The following is a 23,789-nucleotide window of genomic DNA, read 5'->3' as shown; positions in this document are numbered from 1 at the left end:
CGGGACGCCACTGCGCACGCTCGCGCCCCGCCCGGTTGAGCCCGCCCCTCCGCGCGCGCTCCCGACATCCGTCCGCTGAGCGTGGCCGCGCGCGCGCTCTCCGGGCCCGGAGGCGGCGGCCGGGCTTTCCTGTCAGTCTGCCCCGCCTCACGGAAGCCGCGCACTACGCGTGCGCCGACGCCCGTGCTCCCCGTGGAGCAGCAGCCCCGGAAACGACCTCCGCTCTGTCGCCGGGGAAGGCCCGGTAGCTTCTCTGCGCCGGCGAGGTACGCGTCCCCTCCCAGGCCGCGAGCGCGCAGCTGGCCCCGCCCCGGCTGGTCTGTGCGCGGCGGGGGCGGGGACGGCTCTCCAGCCCGGCGGGTCCCGGAAGCCCGCGCGGCACCCAGGTTCGCCCGGGCCGCTCCGGAGTCGCGGGGACGGCGGACGTGCTCGTCCCTCGGAGGCTACGGAAGCCGCGGTTGTCAGGGCGGCGTCTCCCTGCAGACTTCACGTGCGGAAAGGGTGGACGGCGTCCAGCGCTTAAGGACGGTCCAGGCCCGTTTCTTCCCGTGCTGGCTTGGTCGACGTGCATCGCCCCATCCGCTTTTGCACGGACAAAGCAATGCAAAGCAGTGCATAGGGCGAACATGCTTAGGGCACAGCACACCGAGCTTACATAGTGACGCACCGCATCCCGGAGTTCCCCGCCGGGGTGCTTTCTAGCCTGACCTCTGTCAGCGCCTTTGCTTTTCCTTTTGGCTTTGCCACATACAACGCATGTAATCCAGGTTTCCTTTGCCTGACTGGGTTTTTATGAATGGAGGCATACTGTAGGTGTTTTTGCTTTCAAGTACTATTACCTTTAATTGCAGATAATTTTCATAATTGTCTAGTATTCCATTGTGTGAATATAGCAGTGTATCCATTCAGCTGTTGACGTGCGTTTTGTTCCAGTTTAGGGCGTCTCAGAACAATGCTATAGACATTCTTGAACCTGGACCTTAATGCAAAGTACTGGAGTTTCCAAGACATCAAGATACAAGATATATGCCTTGGAGTCCTAGGAGAATTGTAAATTCAGAAGGTATGAGTAACTACCAGATCATTCAGATTTTGGCTTGAAGTGCTACAAAGTTAACTTCCAGAATAGGACTCACCTTCACCTTCTTTTGCTGAATCTGGAGTCTTTACCCAACCCTTTCCCATTAAAAATAGGTTTTCTCACTGAGCACTTAGAAGTGCTAAACAGCAATGAGTTTTTAACTAGAGTACTAATTAATGTTCTCATGTGATTATCATTTGATGACTGTAAAAAGCCGGGCTGAGAATGTAGCCCAGTGGTAGATTGGCTACCTAATACGCATCAGGCCTCCTGAGTATATAATTCTCGGTATCAGACTAAACAAATAAATAATCTTAACGGAAGTCTTCACAGAGGTCTTTCTTGCAAACATTCTTACAAGGGCAGAAGAACATTTAGACATTGTAACTGCAAACCTCTTCTGTTTATTGGGCATCTCTGAATCACTGTCAAACCAGAGCTCCAACATTCCATACTGTCCTGTTTCTGTAGACTCCCTGATACCTTAGAGTGAATGCTGTTAGGTAAATAGTGCATATCGGCCTTGCTGGAGAGGCTGGGGTACAGGAAGTAAGTACCCTGACTCCAGCTGTTCACCTTTCTAAGGCTTTAATGAAGACTGAACAGGCTTTTCTGAGCTTGACTATGGATCCACAGTGCTTTTAGGCACGATGTAGTTTACTGTCAGTGTCGTGTCCCGCGCACCCCTTCCTCTGAGTTTAAGGAAAAGACCAAGAGTGGTGAGTTGAACTTTTCTTAGGCTGCTGTTGTGGTTCTCACTCTGGGTAGAAGCTAGTTCTGCTCTACAGCAGTTTATCAGCTTCAGGGGACAGTGGTGCTGCTCTATGTAGCAGTGGTTCTGTAATAAATGAAACATAAATGAACACTTTCGTGTCTTTCCACAATTTGAGAATTTATTGACTAGCAGTACATTCGCATGGTTCAGTGGCCGTAGCAGCAATTTGTCACATAATCCCTCCTGCTTTGGTAATCCGGCTGAGACAAATGTAGGTTGTTTAGTAATATTAACTCTCATGTCACATAGCACACAGCATACAGCAAGTATATCTATATGCATACATATGGTTTACAGTTTAAAAGGCTGTAAAAGTTTCCAAGGTTTTAGAAGCAGGCTGAGGGGAGACTTGATAGCAAACTAGAGTAGTGCTGGAGGACCCTGCACTTCTCAGGGTTGGAGAGAAGTTGCAGAACCCCGCTAAGGTGAAAGGCCAAACCAAGTCTTGAGTGGGAAAAAACAGGTTCCAATCTAAGTCAGGTGGGCAGCCTGGTGGCTGGGCAGTCAAGTAGGATGTGTCGGCAGCAGAGGATCAAGCCAAGAAATTCGAGGGACAGTTGGGGAATCCCCTGCTTGCTGGTTCTTGATGCACACACCTGATAGGTTGGTGTGGAACTATGCCTTTTCAGCCGTAGGAATCCATCACTTTACCGGGTCCAGGTGAGAGAGTTATGCCGTTTTCTTGGTCTTGTGCGTCTGGTGTGTTCTTGGGCCTTGTTCCCTGCTATGAGTTTAATACACCGATGTTCTCCCACAGTTTGAATTAATCCCCATAAATTTATAGGGTGACTTCCTTTCTACTCCCCAGAATAAGGTATTCATCAGTCTGCTGAGTAGATGCTGTTGCCTGACAGAGAGTGCTGCTTGTGGGCCTACCCGAGGGAACTGTCATCCATCTCCCTCAAGATGGATTCAGAAGTATCAAGTAGTAAGCCGCCACATAAGAAAAACATGAGTGATAATAATAACATGCACTTGACTTGCAAAACACTTCTGTCTCTGATTTAATCCTTACAATGTTAATTAGAATCTGTAATTAAAGACTGGGAGTCTTGGCAGAAACAACATTTTGATTACCTTAAGCAGATAAAAGTAGTTCTCATTTCCTTTAGGTTTTTTTTTTTTTTTTGAGGTCTCAGGTAGCCTACATTGGCCTCTAACTCCCTATGTAGCCAAGGATAATCTTGAACTTCTGAATCTCCTGCTTCAATCTCCCCAGTGTATTTATATGGTGCTGGGGATGGAACCTGGAACTTCATGAGTACTAGCAAGCACTCTGCCAACTGAGCTGCATCCCTAGCCCTGTCTTTAGGACTTGAAGCATAGCCTTAACGTTTCTAATTTGAAGTCTTAACTGCCTGTCTTGCCTGCCCTTAGGTTTTTAAAGCCTCCTTGCTCCTGCTCAGCTCAGTTCATGTGACTGTTTTTGGTTTTTGATTTTTAATGAAAATACTGAAAGTAGATCTCTTTGTCTGAGTTTCCTTGTAACTGCATTTGAAACCTGTCATTTAAAAGTTCCTGATATATCAGGCTACTACTTTGTGTAAAGTTGATGAAACTTGACCTTGATATATTGCTTTGCTTTAGATTTCTTCCTCAAGAGGTAATTTACTAGCAGCTAATTAGATTCATTTCAAGAGTAGTAGTCTTTCACAGTAAAAAAAATCCTTTTAAGAGAGACTCATCTGATTATGATTTCAGATTAACCTTTTTTTTTTTTTTTTGAGATGAGCCTAATCTGACCTCCATTTTTGTTTTGCTACGTAGCCAAGATTGACCTTGAACTTGTTGATCCTCCTGTTTCTATCTCCCCAAGTGCTTGGATTACAAGCATGGGGCACTACATCCAGTTTCTGTGGTAGTAGGGATTGAAAGGAGAGCTTTATGCATGCTAGGCAAGCACTCTACCAACTGGCTAGAACCTCAGCCCTGCATAAAACTCTTTGCTGCAATAAGTTATATAAATGCAGAGCTTAATTTTATTCTATTACATTTTCAATTGAATATTTCCACCATTTCCCTTTAGCTATCTCATAAGGCTTTGAACTTTATAGTTTTGTCCACTGAAGAAAATATGAATTACTTGGGGCTGGACTCCAGTGTAGTTAGATGTCTCCCCTCATTGGGTGCTACCATTTTTCTGTAGAGTATAGGAAGGAGAGTTCCCTGTCCTCTTCAGTGCAGCCTCAGAGTGATTCCTTACTCCAGGCAGTTCAAAGAATTTTGGAAACATAAGATGAGATTCATTTCAGGTGAGGCCAATAGTTTTTCAAGCCCCAGAATTTTCATGAATTCAAATAGTTGTAGTAGAGATATAAATGTCTTGTTGCCAAAATGAATCCTTTTCAAATTGCTAACACTTGAAGCTTGGTAAGTCACTTGTATGTAAACAAATAGTAGGTTCTCCTGTGTCCAGAGCATGTACTTGATAATACATGTTAGAAGACTACAGTATATTTCCTTCCCCGTCCATACACAGTAAAATTTTTAAGAAAGTGCTATGAGAAAGAAAGGTGAGGTCTACTTGGAGACTTTGATAATCAGGAGTCAGAAAAGAACACCTGGAGCTAAGCGTGGTGGCGCACACCTGTAGTCCCAGTACTTGGGAGGCAGAAGCAGGCGGATCTCTGTGAGTTGAAGGCCTTCATAGTGAGTGCACGGTCTACATAGTGAGTTCCAGGACAGTTGGGCTGCAGGGAAACCCTGTACCCTGTTTCAAAAAGACCAAAAGCAAAAAAAAAACTAGAAAAAACTCCTTTTCCTTAAAAGAGCTAATCCTTACAGGAAAAGTTCTATATTTTATTTATTTTTGGTTTGGTTTTTAGTTTATTTTTTTTTTTTCCCTTTGAGACTATGTCTCACTTTGTAGCCCAGGCTGGCTTTGAATAACAGTGATACTCCTGCTCAGCCTCCCAAGCACTAGAAGTGCTTGCACCCCAGTAGTCAGTGTTATGAAATTACGAAGTGCTGGAGGTCAAATCCAGGACTTTGTGCATGGTAGGCAACTCGGCCAACTGAGATACCTCCCAGCTCTCCAGGAAAGGCATTTCAAAATTTTATTTCAAAAAATGTAAATGAATGATAAAATATAGTTGTTGTTTTTTTTTCTAATAAGGAAATAGTATTTTGTCTCCCCCAAATAATGTTTCTTGGAAATTTTAGAGAACTCATTAATGGGGCAATGTTAACTGGAGTTGTATCTAATGCTACCTGTGTTAAAGAGCATGGTCTAAGTCTTAACTATGTTAGAGATGAGCTGTACTTATCTCTAGATTTCATTTTCACTGTATCATTTATAATTAATATCTTATTTCCATGTATTTTAGTCCTGGAATGGCCAAATATCACAGTGAAGTTCATAGTTCGCAACTGGGTGATTCAGTTATAGAAGGAGTAAGTGATCAAGTACTTGTGGCAGTGGTGGTCAGTTTCACTTTGATTGCTACCCTCCTTTATGCACTTTTCAGGTAAGACTAACAGGTAAATGAATTGAGATACTATATATTTTGATTTGGGGTTTTCGTTTTTGTTTTTTTGAGTCAGGGTCTTCCTATAGCCCCAGCTGGCCTGGAACTCACTGTATAGACCAGGCTGGTCTCAGCCACACAGAAATCTGCCTGCTTCTGAGTGCTGGGACTAAAAGTGTGTGCTGCCACCGCACCCCACTAAGATACTGTTTTTTTTCTAAGGGTCAATGACTCTTTGATTCTTCCTAGTAATAGCTGATATCAGTGATTTGTGTATACATATTCAAGTATTTTATTTTCTGTTAAGCTTTGAATGCTAACATTTTTTTTTCCTGACTTACTAGAGAATATTTAAATTCATGGTCCATATTTTGATTAAAATACTAATATTTTCTATGAGAGTATTCTAGTTTTAAAAATTTTATAATTGAATCTACCAGCTAGTCGGTGGTGTAGATAATAAGTGCAAAATATTTACATGGGGACTAGAGAGATGGCTCAGTGATTAAGAGCTCTGAATGCTCTTGCACAGGACCCAGGTTCGATTCCCAGCACCCACATGTTAGCTAACAACCGTCCTAACTTCAGTTCCAGGGGATCTGACACCCTCTTTTGACTTCCACAGGCATTGCACGACATGAATGCACTTACATATATTCAGGCAATACACTCATACACATAAAAAAATAAAGTAAAAATAATAAAATTAAATATTTACATGGGTGTGGGAGAAATGGCTCAGCTGTTAAGAGCACTGGTTGCTCTTGCAGAGGACCCACATTTGATTCCCAGCACCCACATGGTGACTAACAGTTGTCCGTAACTCCAATTCCAGGGGATCTGATGCCTTCTTCTGACCTCTGTGGGCATTGCACGGCATGGGTGTGCTCACATAAATGCAGGCAATACACATAAAATAAAAAATAATAAAATATTTTAAAAAATACATGGAAAAACTGAACCAAAAAGGAAAACTAAAAACCATATACCATAAATGAAATTAAGGTTAGAATGTATTTTAATTAATTACATGTAATTGTTATAGAATCAGGAATGTTTAAAAGCCTCAGATGTTTATATACCAATATCACTGATTTTTGTAGCTTTTTAATCTTCAAAATTACAAATCAGTGTATTTCCTATAAAAATTGGAAAGAGCAGGTGAGATAACTTAGTGGATAAAGGTGCTTGCTGTCAATGATGACCTTAGTTCAGTCCATGGAGCCCACGTAGTAGGAGGAGAGATGATGCCTAAAAGTTGTCCTCTGTGTTAAGGTTCAGATAGCCCTGCCCCCTCACCAACAGGATCCCAAGGACTTCTCATGATCCTGAGAAAAGGGAACCTACCTGATAAGCACCTTGGTCTTTGAAGCAGACTTTTCTCCACTGTTTGGCCAACATAGCAGGCTTCCCCTTTGATCTCTAAAGAGAACAGGTTTTAACAGTCCTGACCTCCCGCTTCCCCCCGCTCAACTTTAAAAAATATATATGTATCTTCCTGCCTTCTGTGAGAAGCAGAAGTCTCCCTGTGTAAAAAGACCCCAGCTCACGACCCAGGGCAGACATTTTCCCTGCCCAGAAGGGAATCTGTTCCATGTGTTCCTTTGCTAATAAACCCTATTTTGATGGAGTTTTAGCTGTACCTCTGTGCCTCATCATCCATTCGCTCTTTCTCCGCCAACTTTTTACCTATCACTCTGAACATGAACACACACACACACAAGTAATAAAAAAGGGCACACTTATTTTTTTTTAAAAACCTGTGAAAAAATTAAATATATGTACACATGAGTGCAGGTACCTGCTGAGCCCAGAGGCATTATATCCCCCAGGAGCTAGAGTTATAGGCAGTTGTGAGCTGCCCAAAGTGTGTTGGGTCCTATGCAAGGGCAGTATGTGGGGCTGGAGCTATGGCTCAGTGATTAAGAGCACTTACTGCTCATTAAGAGGACAGGAGTTTGGATTCAGTGCCCATATCAGACAGCTCACAAACACCTGTAACTCTATAGTTTTAAGGGATCTGATGTCCCCTTCTGGCCTCCATGGGCACTTCTACATACATTTGTGCATACACACACAAACACACAAAAATAAATCTTTAAGGAAAAAAAATTCATGTGTTCTTAGCTGCTGTGCCATCTCTCTCTACCCCCCTCTTTTAAAAGATCTTTTTGTCATCATTTTTTAAATTATGTGTTTGTATGTGTGGGTGTGGGTATGTGCATATGAGTGATGGTGTTTTCAGACACCAGAGTGGTCAGATCTTCTGGAGCTGGAGCTAAAAGTATTTATGAGCTGTCCGATGTGAGTGCTGAGAACCAAACTCAGGTCCTCTGTAGGAAGAGTATGTGTTCTTTTCTTTTGTGGTCTTTTTTGAGACAAGGTCTCCCTGTAGCTTCAGCTGGCCTAGAACTCACTATGTAGACCAGACCAAGCTGGCCTTGAACTCATAAGAGATCTGCTTGCCTCTGCCTGCCAGCGAGTATGTGTTCTTAACCACTGAGCCATCGCTCCAGCCCCTGGGATAACATCATCATTATCTCAGTAGGATACTTTAAATTTTCCTTATTTATTTACTTATTTATGTTATTTTGATTTTTTGAGACAGGATCTCACTCTGTAGCTCAAGCTGTCCTGGAACTCACTTTGGTAGACCAGGGTAGCCACCACGCCCAGCTTAGTAGAATGCTTTATAGAATTGTCTTCCATAGTGTATACATGGGGATATGACGGGGAAAAGTCAGTTTGTAACTGGTAGGCAGGTTGTTCTTAGGAATACGGCCTGTTTTAGTATAAGTCAAACACGTGACATTATGTATTGCTGTAGGACTCTGTCTCTGAGCATATTCTATTCATTTTTTAATAGCAACTAGGGTGAAGAAGATGTAAGATGCATGCTTACCAAATTGTCAGTTGGAAGAGCAGCTAATATACTGGTGTAACAGAATTAGGATTCAGAAGTGGTCAGACAAAACAGAACAAACCACAAAAGCTTCAGCACATAAATCTATAGTCAGCTGATCTTTAACAAGGGTGCCAAGATCACCCAGTGTGAAAAGATTTCAACAAATGATCCTGAGACAATAACCACATCAAAATAGTGAAATTAGACCTGCTTACTCTAAATAGCTTAAACTTCTAAATGAACTGGGGCTGGAGATCTGGCTCAGCAGTTAAGAGCACTGATGGCTCTTGCAGAGGACTGGGCTCCACATGGCGGCAAACCACCATCTGTAACTCCAGTTCCAGGGGATTCGATGACCTCTTCTGGCCTCATGAATGCACTTACATACATCATGCAGGCAAAACACAAAACATAACTTTATCTTGGGTGTTTTTATACATATAAAAAATTAAAAGTAAGTAAAAATTAAACAAACTTCATATATGTATCCCTCAGTGGTAGGATGCTTGAGCACACATGAGGTCTCTGTAGGGGTGTGACAAGTCTGGCAGTCTTTGAGATGAGGGTGCACTGACAATACTTAAAAATTTTTTTAACATACCAGCTAATGCTGTAATTGTTGCTATGGTTTCATTGGTGTTTATCTTTGGAGGGTTCATATGTTAGAAACTTGATCTTCAGAGTGACCGTGGAGAGGTGGTGTGGATCTTGTAAGAGGTAGGGACTAGCGGGAAGATACTTAAATCAAGGTGTTACTCTTAGAAGAGATCACCATAGTTTTGGTTGTCATGAAAGAGCAAGACCAGCTCCTCCACAACCTCCTCCCTGTGTTTCTGTTTGCTCTTCCTAGAACTGGAGGCTCCTAGTTCTCTCTGGGCTATCTACAACCTAACTGCTTTACTTTGCTTTTTGGTGGTTTGTTTTTAGTTTTGTTTTTTTTCTTGTTTGAAGAATAAAGAAGAGCCCTGAGTTGTTGGTAAACTGTTATGGCACATGTACTTCTGTTTTGCTAGTCCCAATACCTTCCTCAGCAGAGACTTCTAAGATCTACTTGGTATCAAATGCCCTGTCATAGTCTCTTAGCTGAGGTGAATTGTGTTTGAGATCTTCTAGTTTAGTTTTTCAGTCTGTGTTTTTTTTTTTTAATTATTTTTATTTTGTGTGTATGAGTGTATTGCTTGCATGTAGGTAGGTACACCCTTGTACAGTGCCTGTGGAGATCAGAAAAGGATGTCAGATTCCCTGGAACTGGAGTTACGGGACAGTTGTTAGCCACCATGTGGGTCCTGGGAACCAAACCCAGGTCCTCTGCAAGAACATCCAGTGGTCTTAACCATTGAGCCATCTCTCCATCCCCTTCAGTCTGTGTTTTACAAACTTTTGTTTCTTTAGTCCTAGCATTTAATTATGTGAACTCCCAGGCAACTTGGGCTGTTAGTACTTCTTTGGCTGTATTTTGACTTTTCAAATATTCTACTAGATTTAAGAATTCTTACATATTGCCTTACATGGAATAAAATTAATGAAAGACTTTCTAGGCATGTAGTTCATGCCTGTACTCTAGAAATTCATTGATATTTTCTTGTCATTGGAAAGGGATTGGTTTTTGAGAAATGCTGTTTTGCTAGTCACTGGCATTTATGTGAGATGTTTCCTGTGTTAGAGTATTCCTTGATATACTGAGTTCATATACAGTAGTTTTCTAGATCACTTATTCAGTAACAGGAATGTAGCTTATTTTATTTTATTTTATTTTATTTTTTTGAGCCATGGTCTCATGATGTGGCTCTAGGTGGCTTGGAACTCATTATGTAAATAGGCTCGCCTCCAAAGTGGGGTGATCCTCCAGCCTATGCCTCCGCTGGGATTACAGTAATTCACCACCACATTCTGCTGCTTAGAATGTAACTTATTTTGAAATGAGAGTCCATCAGGCTAAGTATGGTGTCTTGGCTATAATCCCAGCATTCAGAAGATTAAGGAAGGAAGGTCCTAAGTTTGAGGCCAGCCTGTACTATATTAATAGCAAGACCCTATCTTGGGTTTGGGAGCGTCTACTAAAATTGAAGGGACTTAAATTGTTTAAGAAAATTCTTTACATGTACTTTTTACTTCTAGTTGGTATTTGACTGTAAGTTGCCTTTGTGTCCTCACTGAATTACTGGTCATACTTTGTCACCTTTCTCTTCTAGAACTTGCAGTTTTATATGACAGCCTCCTAAGTGCTGAGATTACAGAAACAAGCCACCATGTTCAGCTTAAGCAAAGGCTCTTTATAAAGACATCCCCTGAGATTGTTCTTCCTTAGAATATTGTTCATGATATTTAAATTTAGTAAAAAAAAAAAGTTTATAGATGAGCTGGGCGTGGTGGCGCACGCCTTTAATCCCAGCACTTGGGAGGCAGAGACAGGCAGATCTCTATGAGTTCAAGTCCAGCCGGGTCTACATACTGAGTTCCAGGACAGCTGGGGCTACACGGAGACCCTGCTAAAAAATTAATAATAATAATAATATAATAATAATAATAATCCCATTTCTTTATATTAGCCACCAACTTCTGGCCTTTGATTCTCCATTGTATTTGTTAAGATGTTAATGGTATGCTCAGTTTTGAGTTTTTTGCAGCATTTAATTTTAATTTCTGCTCTTCTTCCTTCCTGAAAATTTAGGAAAAAGACCTAATTAGATGTGGAAAAGTGCTCAGATGTATTTATAATATGTAGAACTACATAACTGCTTATTTTAAAGAGATTTCATAAAGGAAATGTATTAATTGTTCTGTATTATTTGTTAGCTTGCAACTGCAACACATCCCCAAAATACCAGGCTAGATTTTACCATTTACCAGTCAAACCTGAAATCAGCTGATGATCATGGATTTGGAGGCAGTTACTCTAGAGTAGTCTAGAATGCACAATCCTGAATTGCAGTGCAGTTGTGTTTCCTCAGTTATACTTAAGTTACCAATAGTTCTTGTTTTTTTTATAAAAAAATTATTTATTGGGCCAGTGGTCAGTGGGTCAAACGTGAGTTCAGTTCCCAGAACCCGCATATGTTAAATGAAAAGCAATTCCCACAAGTTATCCTATGACCTCCACATGCTTGCTGTAGCACACATACCCACACGTAATGCACACACCACACACAATAAATAACTTAAAATTATTAATGGGTGTTAGGGGTGCGTGTCATGGCACATGTGGAAGTAAGAGGTCATCTTTGTGGAGCAGGTGCTCTCCTTCCACCTTTGCATGGGTTCTAGGGCAGTCCCCTGTACCCCTGAGCCCACCTCAATGGCCTGTGATTGCCAGTAGTTCTAGGTCAAAAATTAGACCAATATAGGAGATGGTTTAATCTGATAATGTTCAAAATCTATTTTACTCTATTCAACAGAAATGTACAGCAGAACATTCATCCCGAAAACCAAGAGCTAATCAGGGTGCTTCGAGAGCAACTTCAAACAGAACAGGTAAGTTTATACAAGTATGTACATTTATGTAAGACGTAGTTGTTATAAGTCCCTTGCATATGCAGTGGTGATGAAGCATTAGTAAATTACTTTTGAAAGTCACCAGCTTCTTTCCTCCTCCAAATTGCCTTACATTATTCTACAAATTACTTATTTTCAGATTAAGCAAATTGCTTCTTGGTGGAGGAGGCATTGAGGTGGTCTCATGTATTCTAGTCTGACCTAGAACTCACTGTGTAGCTGAGGGTGGCCTTGAACTCCTGATTCTCCTGTCTCCATCTCCCAAGTGCTACTGGCAAGAGTCACCAAACCCAGCATCAAATTTCCTAGTCTTAATCTATTATAAATACATGATTTTTATTAGAAAGAGAACTTTTTTTTTTTTTTTTTTTTTTTTGTCTGTCGTGAAATAGGGTTTCCCTGTAGCCCGACTAGCCTGGAGCTCACTATGTAGACCAGGTGGCCTTGATCTCATAAAGATCCACTTGCCTCTGTATCCTGAATACTGGGCCTAACGGTGTGCACTACCATGCCTAGCTTAAGAGAACTGTAATTATTGTGATTGGTCTTAACTGAAATGAAGTAGAAATTCTTTTTTTGCTTGTTTTTGAAAGAGGGTCTCATTATGTATCCCTGGCTGCCTGGAACTCACTATATAGACCAGGCTCACCTCAAACTCACAGAGATCCACCTGCCTCTGTTTCCTGAGTGCTGTAATTAAAGTTGTGTGCCACCATGCCAGGCAAAGTCCTATTTTAAAGAAGGATGCAACCCTTGAGACCAAAGATAGGACTGGAAGGGGTGATTCTATTTTGTTTGCCCCCTCCTCCCTTTTGTGTCAGTGGGTCAGAGTTAACAGAGCTAGTAAGGTAGAGAAGAAAACTTTCCTCCTGTGCCTTTTCTTCACTTTTTACCAGATAGAATCTCTAAGAACTAAAAGTATAATGTTGCTTCTGCACACTGGAGTAGTGGAATATTATATACCTTCATATCAACACAGTTAAATCAAAATAAAAGGTAGATGTTGCTTTCCTCCTAGCACCACAGGGGAAAATGTTTTCCTTCTCAAACCTTAGTTTCAGTGAAGGTTTTATAGTTTATCTATTTGCCATTGACTTTTGCCTTATGCTAGACATTGTTCTAAGCATTGAAAATTAGTTGTGGACAAAAGAGATAAAAATTCCTACCTTCAGGAAATTTCAGTTCAGTGATATAAGAATAGTTTAGTACTTTGTTTCAAAGCTACTGTTAATAATTGATATTTGAGATGATGTTTTATTTTTTTATATACAGTTTGTATTTTTTAATATTTTACTTATTTTTTATTTTTTTTAACAGAGCATAGGGTAGGGGTTTATTTACAGAAGAGTGGGTGCCCCACATTTATAGCTGTGCTGTTGGGATAGTGTTTTATAATCTACAAACATCACCCTGCTTCATCTTCAGACATAAGGCAATTATTACTCACATTAAAGCATTAGATCTGTAAAATTTCTATAAATTCACACTAGCGATTACACAATAGGTTCAGCTATACAGTTTTTCTGGACTGAGGTGAGTTTTCTCGACTTCTCCCACCTACTCTTCTTTTCCTTAGGCATTCCTTAAGGTTGCTGGAGAGGTGGCTCAGTGGTCAAGAGTGCTTGCTGTTCTTCTAGGGGATCTGGATTCCCAGCAGCCACATCAAGCAGCTCACAACTCTAACTCCAAGGACTCTGAATATCCCTCCTTTAGTTCAAGACCAGCCTGGTCTTTATAGTGAGTTCCAGGCTAGCTGGGGTTACAGGGAGGCCCTGTCTCAAAAAGTCCAACAAAAACCAAAAACCAAAAACAAAAACAAAAACAAAAAACAAAAAAAACCCCACAAAAACCTCTCTTATTACAGAAAGAGCAATTTTTTGTTACTGTTAATTTGTCTCTTAGTTCAGGTGCTGGCTCACAACTCAGTAGGCACACCAGTATGGCCTTGAATTTGCACTGGTCCTCCTGCCTCTGCTTCCCTGGGTTACAGGTTCACAGCTACTGTGCTGGGCTTTGTTTTGTTCTGTTTTGTTTTATTTTTTGAGAGAGCCCCAGCTGACCTAGAACTCCCTGTGTAGACCAGGCTGGCCTCAATCTCACAGAGATCCACCTGCCTCTGCCTTCCTAGTGCTGATCAAAGGCGTGCGCCACCACACCTGGCTTCCGTGCTGTGCTTTTGTTGTGATTTTTCTTTTAAAAAAAGAAAAGAAAAGAAAAAAGAAACTGAAGAAGGTAGAAAGGAGAGGGTTAAGTGCTATACATGTTAAGGCATTACCACAGATACGACTGTACCACTGTGGGTTATATTTTGATAATTTTGTGCTGTCTTTAAAAAGGGCTGGGTGTGGTAGCACATGCCTTTAGTCCCAGCACTTGGGTGGCAGAGGCAGGCAGAACTCTGTGAGATCAGCCTAGTTGGTTTATACATCAAGTTCCAGGCCAGCTGGGACTACAGGGAGATCCTGTCTCAAAAAACCAACAACAAAAAAGAAAAAAATATGAGTTTAATTATGATTTGCTAACCTTGTGGCAAAGGTACTACAGTGAGTCCTACAGTGAGTGGAGTTTTTGCCCTCATGACACTTACCTTCCAGGAGGAGATCTGATGTTGCCTGCTTCTTGTGCTAGCAGTTGTACTGAACACCACTGTGTGATCAACTATGGAATGCGTATATGTATATGTTTGTTTGGGTTTGGTGTTTTGAGATATGGTCTCTTGATGCTCAGGACTAGAACTGGTTATGTGGCCATGTGTGACCTTGAACTTCACATCTTCTTGTTTCTACATTCCAGGTGCTGGGATTACAGAACTGTGCACAGAGAAACATTAACATTTATTAGCATAACTATTACTAAATTCAAGTTACCAATATTGTTAAATTGTTTCTGCGTTCAAAATTGGCAATTCTTTTCTGAAAGTTTAATTCTGGTCTTATGTAAGGTAGAACATATATGCAACACTTGTTAGGAGGCTAATAAATGAGAGATGTGAAAGTGACATCAGATACACACTTGTAATCCCAGCACTTGAGAAACTGGGGAGGGAGGAGTGCTGAAATTCCAAATCTAACAGGACCCTGTCTCAAAACAAAGTTTGAAACATTAAAACTGAATACTTAGAATAGTAGTTTGATATTTCTTTTTCTTTTTTAGTGGTATCGAGGATCAAAGCCAGGGCCTCATGTGTGCTTTCCCACTGAGCTACACCCCAGCCTGATATTTCTTATTCTTTATGGATTAGCTTGTGGTGCTCAAGATAGTTTATTCATTCCAAAAGAGTAAAAGACAAACCTCAAGTTAATCTATGTTTTTTCTTTAAATTTGTGTTTAGGAAGTAGGGAGGGTAGCATGCATAAATAAAACAATATAGCTTCATAAGTTTCTCAAACCTGTAAAACCTTAAGCTATTGTGTTTATATAATTTCTGTTCCGAGAGAGTATAAGGCGTCATTGTGCACACATGTCCTCTCACCAGGATGCCCCTGCTCCTGCTCGACAGCAGTTCTATACTGAAATGTACTGTCCAGTCTGCTTACATCAAGCCTCCTACCCTGTTGAAACGAACTGTGGACATCTTTTTTGTGGTAAGCAAGCAATACTATACTTGGTTAAAGTGAGTAGACCAAGACCTATTTGCGTATATAAGCTGGATTCCTAATTTAGCACATTTTATATTTTCTGAGGAAAGTAGATTGCTTCTAATATTATTTTCTAGTTGTATGTCATCAAAGTATATTTAGCATCTAAATAATATAATAAGGACTGGAGATGTAGCTTATTTGGTAGAGTGCTTGCTGAGTATGCATGAAGCCTTGGATTTGATCTCTACTGCTGTATAAACAAGGCATAGAGGCACATGTCTTAATCACAGCATTCAGGAAGTGATAGGAGGAGAATCAAGAGTTCAGAATCATCTTCTACTAGATAGCAAGCTCAAGACTAGCCAGGGTTACATGACACCCAGTCTCCAATGGTACTAAGTAATAATTTGTTTTCTGTTGAGTCTGTTATCATGTGGATTCCACGTTTTGAAAAAACAGAGCAATTCAATTTCCCAAGTCATCAGCAATGTGTTTCTTTGCACAGCAGTTCAGATTTTGTGGTAACATTGGGCTCACTGAGCCCATGGTGGGGACCTTGTTACTCTTCACTTTCTGGTAATTTTATTTTATTATTCAGACTTTTTAGGGCAAGATTGTTTCTTCAGGAACCAAGCCCCAAATTTCTACTACTTATCTTTACTCTGAGTCTTTCGTATGTGTGTGACCTTAAGGGAGTTAGAGAATAAGAAGCCTAGATCATGTACTGGCACAGGAAGAGCGCATTTCACACAGTGTCATCATCATGAGGTGCTTTCTCATTGGTTTTCCTGGTCCCCAGAAAGATTTCATAGAAAGTAGTAAGATGCTATTGTTTCTTGTTATGGCTATACAAGATTGGGAGGTACCCACTGTGTGCTGGATGTTTAACATACTACTGTTGGCTGCCTGTATGACAGGAGAAAACACCCGGGAGACCGTGTCAGTGGACGGCTCATTTTAATATTGGCAAAGAAGTTTTTATAGGGAAGTTTTGCAGGCAAAGAGGCGGGGTTGGGTTTCTGGTGGGCAGCAGGTAGGGGGAGGGAGGGGGCTTCTAAGGCCTTTGTCCTCTCGTCCGGTCACATGATCTACAAGAGATCTGGTTAGGATTAAGGGATTAGAGACCTAATAGTTTTGCCTGGGGGCTGTTTGATAAGAGACGGTGTGTTTAGAATGGAGCGCCCGGCTCCTGCCATCCTCACTGGGAGGTCTTTGGTATGGCCATGCTCTACATTCCAGGCACTCCTGACTTATCCCAACAATACTCCATCTCATCTAACGCCACAATTGAGAAATTGAGGCTCGAAGAAGTTAATATAGTGACCTAGAAGCCAAGCAACAAAGATCTGTCTTTAAGCTGGGCTCAATTCTGATGTGACTTGTGGCTTACAGGATGAGCACTCTGAAACTACTCTTTATTTAGATATGTCCTATTAAACCCATTTTTTAGTTGCAAGTTGAGTAACAAAATGTTTTTCTTTTTGTTTTACCCTCTGAACCACAGAGTCTAAGTAAAAATGACTAGCAAGTAGTGGAAGGTATTAGACGCAGTCTACCCTGCTAGTTCACATATTTGAAAGAGGTCTTAATTATTCTCAGTGTATACCAAAGTTTTACTTAAAGACTAATTTAAAGTATAGCATACAGTAACCCTATATTAGTTTTTTTCTCCCCTTTGTTTAACTTCAGTATAAAGTTCTTAGTTTTGTTATTGATGCTGTTGGGGATGGCAGCATTTGAAATCCCTATGTAGCAGTGAGTTTTCCGTACATTGTGCTGTTCTAGAAATCTTGTTCCATCTTTGTTCAGCCATTAATTCCAACCTCTTCCCTGGATGTTTTTTTGCCTATATGGTTTTTGTTTTGATTTTTTTTATTTTGAGACATGGTCTTGCTTTGTACACCAGCCAGATGTTAAACTGGCAACCCCCCCACCTTGGCCTCTGAAATGCTGGGATTACAGGTTTGTGCCGCCATGCCCAGCTTCACAAAGGTTTTTGCTTACATACCTAACATATGATAAAACACCTGATTATCTGTTGGAAACTTATTATCTATCCTTTCCAAGGGAGGACACTTTTCTCAACCATTCCTAGGACCTTCTCTGAACTATACTGATGATGATGATGATGATGTGTGTGTGTGTGTGTGTGTGTGTGTGTGTGTGTGTGTGTGTGTGTGTGTACGCGCGCACAGGTGCCCATGCCCCAGTGCATGTGTAGAAGTCAAAGGACAAACTTGACTGCCACCCTTGCCTTCTACCTTGAGAAAGGCACTCTTGTTCACCACAGCACAGGCCTGGCTAGCTGGCCTGTGAGCTTTTGGGGATTCTTCTGTCTCTGCCGTCCATGTCTACACAGGAGCATTGGAATTACAGTGTGGCCACTGTGTCCAGCTTCACATGGGTTCTGGGGACCCAAACTCCCGTCCTCATGCTTGAATAGCAGGTGGTTTACCCACTGAGCCATCAGTTTCAGTCTTTTAATTGTCTGCTGGGGATGCCAATGAGCATCAGAACAATGGAAGATCAGATGGGGAAGGAGAGTTAATAGCCACAGAAAAGGCAGAGGCCTTACTGCCCTCAGATCTCTGGCGGGTATTTCTAATACATCTGACCCTCCTCTTTTGAGTCTAGATATGGCCACAGTCATCCTCTAGGCGGGTGTTAGCAATCAGTGAGGTTTGGCAGGCAAAATGACCTTAGTTACCAACTCAGGCTTAGCTGATTCACTGAGTAGATAATTCTGTCATTTGAAAGATGGTTGTATTGTGTTCTTGCTTTTACCTCTGGGTCTGAGGTAGTAGGGTAGATTGCTTCTGAGATCCTGTTCTACTTGTTAGGTACTTTTTTCTTTTGAGACAGGGTCTCATATATCCCAGGCTGGCCTCAAATGTGCTTTGTAGCCACGGTGACCTTGAACTTGTGATCCTCCTGCCTTTATCTCCCAGTTCCTGGGTTTACAATCATGCATCACCATGCCTGGTTTATGTGGTAGAGGAGATTGAACCTATAGCCTGTGCATGCTAGGCTAGGTTTTTTAGTTTGCTGGGCATGGTGAACAGGCCTTTAATCCCAGCACTCCGGAGGCAGAGGCAGGCAGATCTCTGTGAGTTCAAGGCCTGCCTGGTCACATAGTGAGTTCCAGGACAGCTGGGGCTACAGGGAGATCCTGTCTCAAAAAGCCAAAAAGAAAAAAAAAAAGAGAGAAGTTTAAACCTAAAGTTTAATGTTATTCACGTAGTGCCTGTACCACTTTTTGAGGTCATTATAAACTTCTTGTAGGTATTGTTACTAATGTTAATTGTTTTTCTTGAGTATCTTTGTGTCTATATATGTGTATGTATTCATGTTGGTGTACGTGTGTGTGTGTGTGTGTGTGTGTGTGTGTGTGTGTGTGTGTGTGTTTATAGATGCCAGATGTCAACCTCAGATGGTGTTCTCAGGGTGTCATCCACCCTTGCTTCTTTTTATCTTTGTGTGTATATGTGTGTATGCATAGGTGTGCATGCATATGGAGGTCAGATGTCCATGTCAGGTATCTTCCTCAGTCACTCTATATTTTTTGAGACAGGGTCTCTTCACTTAACCTGGAACTTGCTTATTTGACTAGACTGGTTGGCCAGCAAGGCCAGGAATCCTATCTTCAGCTCCCCAGCTCTGGGAGCACAGGCATGTAACTACAGCACCTAGATTATATATATGATTATATATATATATATATATATCATATATTTAAAATACACATTTTTAAAGTATATATACATATATGTGTATATATATATATATTTAACCTAGGTGCTGGGGTTGGAACTCAGGTCCTCATATTTACAGTTGTCACTGGAGTTCTCTTGGGGTGTCTTGTGTGATCAAACAAACCATATAACATATTTTATGTGAATTTATTATGGTTTATGCCCTTGGGTAGGGAGGGGATAAATGGGGGGACTTACATAGAAGAGCACACCCGGCACCCAGCTCTCCATGGCTCAGCCCGCCATTCCAGATCACTTCTGCACCTGCCCACAGTCTCCGTTAACATTCATCCACACATCTTGGGCCCACAGTCTCGCCTCAGTTTGGTAAATGCCCCCTCTCATGTCCATGGGGGTGAGATGCCAAGGACCATCTTTTTCTCCATGCCCACCACCGTGTGTTTGTGGAGGCTCACGGCTTCTGTCACAAGATGGCTCCCAGAAGCCCCTCCACAGTCAGTTCTCCACAGCAGGCCCTGCCCCTTGGAGGAAACAGGACCCCTGGGGAACACACTCCACCCTTTTCCTCTGCTCTTACAATCTTCCACTAAGGTCCCTGAACCTTGGAGGGGGTGACAGATGTAGGGCGATCTCTCTTATATCATGATGAGATAGTGACTTCTTGGGCCTCCCCATTAGTTGTCTTTAGGCCGTGGCCATTGATCTATCTCAGTGGTGTTTCTTCTACTATAAAGACAAATGGAAGGAAGTAGACACATTTAAACAAACATGAATGTAAATACAAATGCCTAGAAGATATCCCAGTAGGTGTACTATATTCATTAAATAGAATACTTGTGATGGCTTCCCCACTAGGGCCTGTAGCTTTTCTTAACACAAGGCATTGCCCTGGTTTACAGCACCAGATGTGAGTTCCACCCCTGGGAGCGGGCCTTATCCAATTAGAAATTTGTCAGTTGTACGTATGTTGGTCGAGCCATTATTGCACTTGAGGGCATTGATTGGCATGTTCGTAGTGTGCAGCATGCGGGGTCCATTGTTGAGTAGAACCATAGGGGATCCTTTCTTTCCCACCCATCTGCATAGCGCCTTCTGGCAATATGAACGTTATCCATCCAGTGGCATGGAGTTTTTTGGCTTAGTCTCAGCTCCATCTCCTCTTCTTCTGTGCTTGCAACATGCAACATCTTCAGCAACATGGCCTTACCGACCTTTCTGATGTACATCCGACATTAGTGGCAGTAGCCTTGGTGAATTTAAAGACCTCTAGGATCTCTCTCTGACCAACAGCTCATAGGGGGGCAACCCACCCCTGGTGCTGTAGATTCTCTTTAACAGTTGTATAGTTTGGTAGCATCTGTCTTCATCTTACCCAGCCATAAAACTTCCAAGAATCTTACAGCTATAGCTGGCCTTTGCTTCTTCAGGTATCTTTCAAGTGGGTTTTACATCTGTAAAACACTCAAAGGATGGTTAACGTTATGTATTAAATCAATCATAGACAAGGTCTCACATAGCATGGAAAGGTTTTGTCCATTCGTATTAACTGTTTTCTCCATAGATCCTTGTTAGGTACCATAGCATGGGTACTAGGCACTAATTTGGTCTTTACCATTTTTAGTTATCCCTTTGAAGTCATTTTGCACTTGGGATATCTTTGTATTTTTTTTATTCTTGATACACTTACAGGTGTTGGCTCCAGTTGCCTGACCCTGCACTGGCCTAAGGAGGCAGGGGGTTTCTCCTGTCTCTGCTGTACTTGCTGGTTCCCTGAGTCAGGCAGGCCCTGGGTCTGCCTCCTGACTGTAGCCACATCTGTCATCTTTCCATTGACCACACGAGGTTGCTGGGGGAGAACTTGGTGGGAAAAACTGCTTCTACCCCTGGTATAGCCTTTATCAGAAGAGAAATGCATCTTATTTAATCCTTGGGGATTCTTAACCACCCCTTGTACAGTTCTTATCCTTTGAATGTCTTTTGTAAACTGTTCTTCTGGTTCTTAAAACTTCCAGAAATGTCTTAGTACTGAATTTGGTTTTCTATCAGTTTTTTCTCTGGGAATTTGGGCTTGACATAAGTCTTGCTACATTTGTCTTTGAGTAACCCAAGTGGACCATTTCTTCTGTCTGGTCTTTTTTATATCTCATATAGGGTGTTCTGTTATTTTACAGACATGCTTTATATGCTGGTCAGAATCATTTAGCTTTGCCAAAGCCTCTCTCACCTTACAAAGATCCTGTCCCATTAAAGGGCTTAGTAAAACCATTAAAGCCCCATACCATTCTTGAGTCCCAGGTGAATTAAGCTTTTCTTCATATCTCTGGTGAACACGGTCTTACCTGGCCCAGTGAACTGGGTATTATATATTGCTTTTCTCATACCTAGTTCTCTCAGTAATGCCTGCCCCTCCTTTGTAGTCTTCCAGCCCCTGCTAATCATGTTAGTCTCCCTTGGTGATGACCGTGTATCTTTAATGCCTTCAACCAGCCACCCCATTAAGGACTGCTCCCCCCTGCATTGCCTAGGTTGAACAGCCTATATGGCAAGGATGGATGGGTGGTTGTATAACTCAGCTATGAAGTTTCTGAAGGACTGTGACTGATGTCATTTGCTCCCATGTCCCATACTCTCACAAGCCACATGACTAGGGGCTCTCTGCTTGCTTGCTTGTAAGTTTTTCCTAGTTTTAACAGTTCCAGCATGGAATATTTCCTAGACAGCACTGTTAGCTCTTTTTTTTTTCCTTTTGTATCAACGGTTGAATCTGAGGGGCAGCCTTAGCTACTTTTATTTTTAGGTCATTTTCTTTTTTCTATTATCTGTCTCTTCCTCAGAGTCCTTGGACCTTACACAAGTTAAAGTGTCCCACCACTTCTCTCTCTCAAGCTCTATAACTGGGTCTTCCAGGACCTCCCTGGCCTTTTCAGCTTCCCCTGCCTGGGGCACAGCTTTTATTATGCAAAGTGGCCACGTCCCCTCTGTGGGTACTCTGTTTGTGTCCAAAGCTGGTAAAACTTTTCCTAGCCTCTGGATAACCTTTAACAAATCTTCATATACCCACAACAGACCCCCACATTTACAACATAGCTGTGGCCCACGCTTATGTGTGGCTGGCCTCTTTTTAGTTACAGATTTTATAATCCATAGTAAAAACCACATCAGCACCACCATCAGCTCTCTAGCTTTTTCCAGACTTCCGCAGTTTGTCATTTTTAATGCCATCCTGCTCACAGCATGGATTTTGTCACCAGAGTTCTCTCGGTGTCTCTTGCACGATCAGACAAACCATATATTTAATGTGAGTTTATTATGGTTTATGTCCTTGGGTAGGGAGGGGGTAAATGGGGGGACTTACATAGAAACAGACACCTGGCACCCAGCTCTGCACAGCTCAACCCACTGTTCCAGATCACTACTGCACCCGCCCACAGTTTCCGTTAACTTTCGCCCACACATCTTGGGTCTGCAGTCTTGCCCTAGGTGGGTAAATGCCCCCTCTTGCATCCATACGGGTGAGACGCCAGGACCATCTTTTTCTCCACGCCCACTGCCGCGTGTTTGTGGTGGCTCGTGGCTTCCATCACAAGATGGCTCCCAGAAGCCCCTCCATAGTCAATTCTCCGCAGCAGGCCCCCGCCTCTTGGAGGAAACATGCAGTTTGGGACACAACAGTGCAAACACTTTACCAACTAAAACAACACCCTACTCCTCTCCCTTATTTTTTTGAGATGGGATCTCTCACTGTTGAGGTTATCAAGTCGAGGAGGCTGGTGGGCCAGTGAGACCTGGGAGTTTCCTGTTCCTGCCTCCCCAGCACTGGGATTGGAAGTACATGCCACACACCTAGAATTTTTACCTGGGTTCTTGGGAGCTCACTCAGGCTGTCATGCTCATTCAGCAAAGACTTTAGTAGCTGAGCCGTCTCCCTAGGTCTCATTATACTCTGGTTTCTTTTCAGAGCGTATAAATCTTTTGCCTTTTACTAAAAATGAAATACACCTAGAATAAGAATTAGTTGAAATATTAAAGTAGAATATAAATTTTATTAGGGCATAGAGCCTTAGAACTTCAGTAATTTGGTTTTCTTTTTGTGGGGAGGGAGAAAGTAGGTGGAGAAATGGTCTCATGTAGCCTAGACTGGTCTTGAACTTGCTGTGTGGTTGAAGTTGGCCCTGAAATGCTGATCTTCTTGTTCTGCCTACCAAATGATGGAATTACAGCCACCACACCTTATTTAATATGGTTTTTTAAATTGTTTTTGCCGAGAAAGGGTATCACTGTGGAAGTCAGGATAGCCTCAAACTCATAATCCTGCTGTCTGTGCTTCCCAAGTGTTGGGACTACAGGTGTGTGCCACCATGCTCACCTGGTTTAATGAACTCTTACAAAAAAATGATGTTTTTCAAACATCAAATTTGGAACAAAAAATATGATGTATACTATGGTTTGTTATATTTGCCATCATGTTTGCTTTACATAGAAAACAATATTTTCTGTGAGGCGTCATAGCACTCAGGCAGTTAATACTTGCTTTTTATTGTGTAAATATGTCTGCCGCTTAACTGATAGTTTAAATAAAGATGTCTTTTAATGGTTGCCAGATTAAAGTTTGCCTAAAGATTTGGTTGGATGAAGCAAAATTTTTTTAATGAATATTTAATAAACAATGTAGATATAAAAGGTAGCTGGAGAGGTGGTTCAGTGGTTAAGAACACTGGTTGTTCTTGGAGAAGACCCAAGTTCACATCCCATCACCCACATGGCAGCTAACTGTA

The 23,789-nt window shown here is 41.9% G+C and overlaps 1 protein-coding gene across 4 annotated transcripts in view; it reads left to right on the top strand.

Moving 5' to 3' along the window:
- The first annotated feature begins 34 nt into the window (after positions 1 to 34).
- Positions 35 to 23,789, top strand: part of Rnf170 (ring finger protein 170) — a 36,649-nt gene continuing 12,894 nt past the window's right edge. Inside the window, exons 1-6 of one of the 4 annotated variants that reach the window (XM_029554164.1) lie at positions 35 to 266; positions 934 to 1,063; positions 2,665 to 2,784; positions 5,183 to 5,323; positions 11,624 to 11,699; positions 15,196 to 15,304. In XM_029554164.1, the coding sequence (XP_029410024.1) occupies positions 5,190 to 5,323; positions 11,624 to 11,699; positions 15,196 to 15,304 (319 nt within the window). In that variant the 5' untranslated portion in view covers positions 35 to 266; positions 934 to 1,063; positions 2,665 to 2,784; positions 5,183 to 5,189. Of the gene's footprint in view, positions 267 to 625; positions 810 to 933; positions 1,064 to 2,664; positions 2,785 to 5,182; positions 5,324 to 11,623; positions 11,700 to 15,195; positions 15,305 to 23,789 lie in introns of those variants that run through there. The other 3 variants (XM_029554163.1, XM_017802261.2, XM_017802260.2) reach the window with 3 other exon arrangements.

Source organism: Nannospalax galili, unplaced genomic scaffold (assembly GCF_000622305.1).
Source record: "Nannospalax galili isolate Female #2095 unplaced genomic scaffold, S.galili_v1.0 scaffold1925, whole genome shotgun sequence".
Lineage (NCBI taxonomy): Eukaryota > Metazoa > Chordata > Mammalia > Rodentia > Spalacidae > Nannospalax > Nannospalax galili.
Note: the sequence above shows the minus strand (reverse complement) of the source record. Positions and strands in the feature narration are given on the sequence as shown.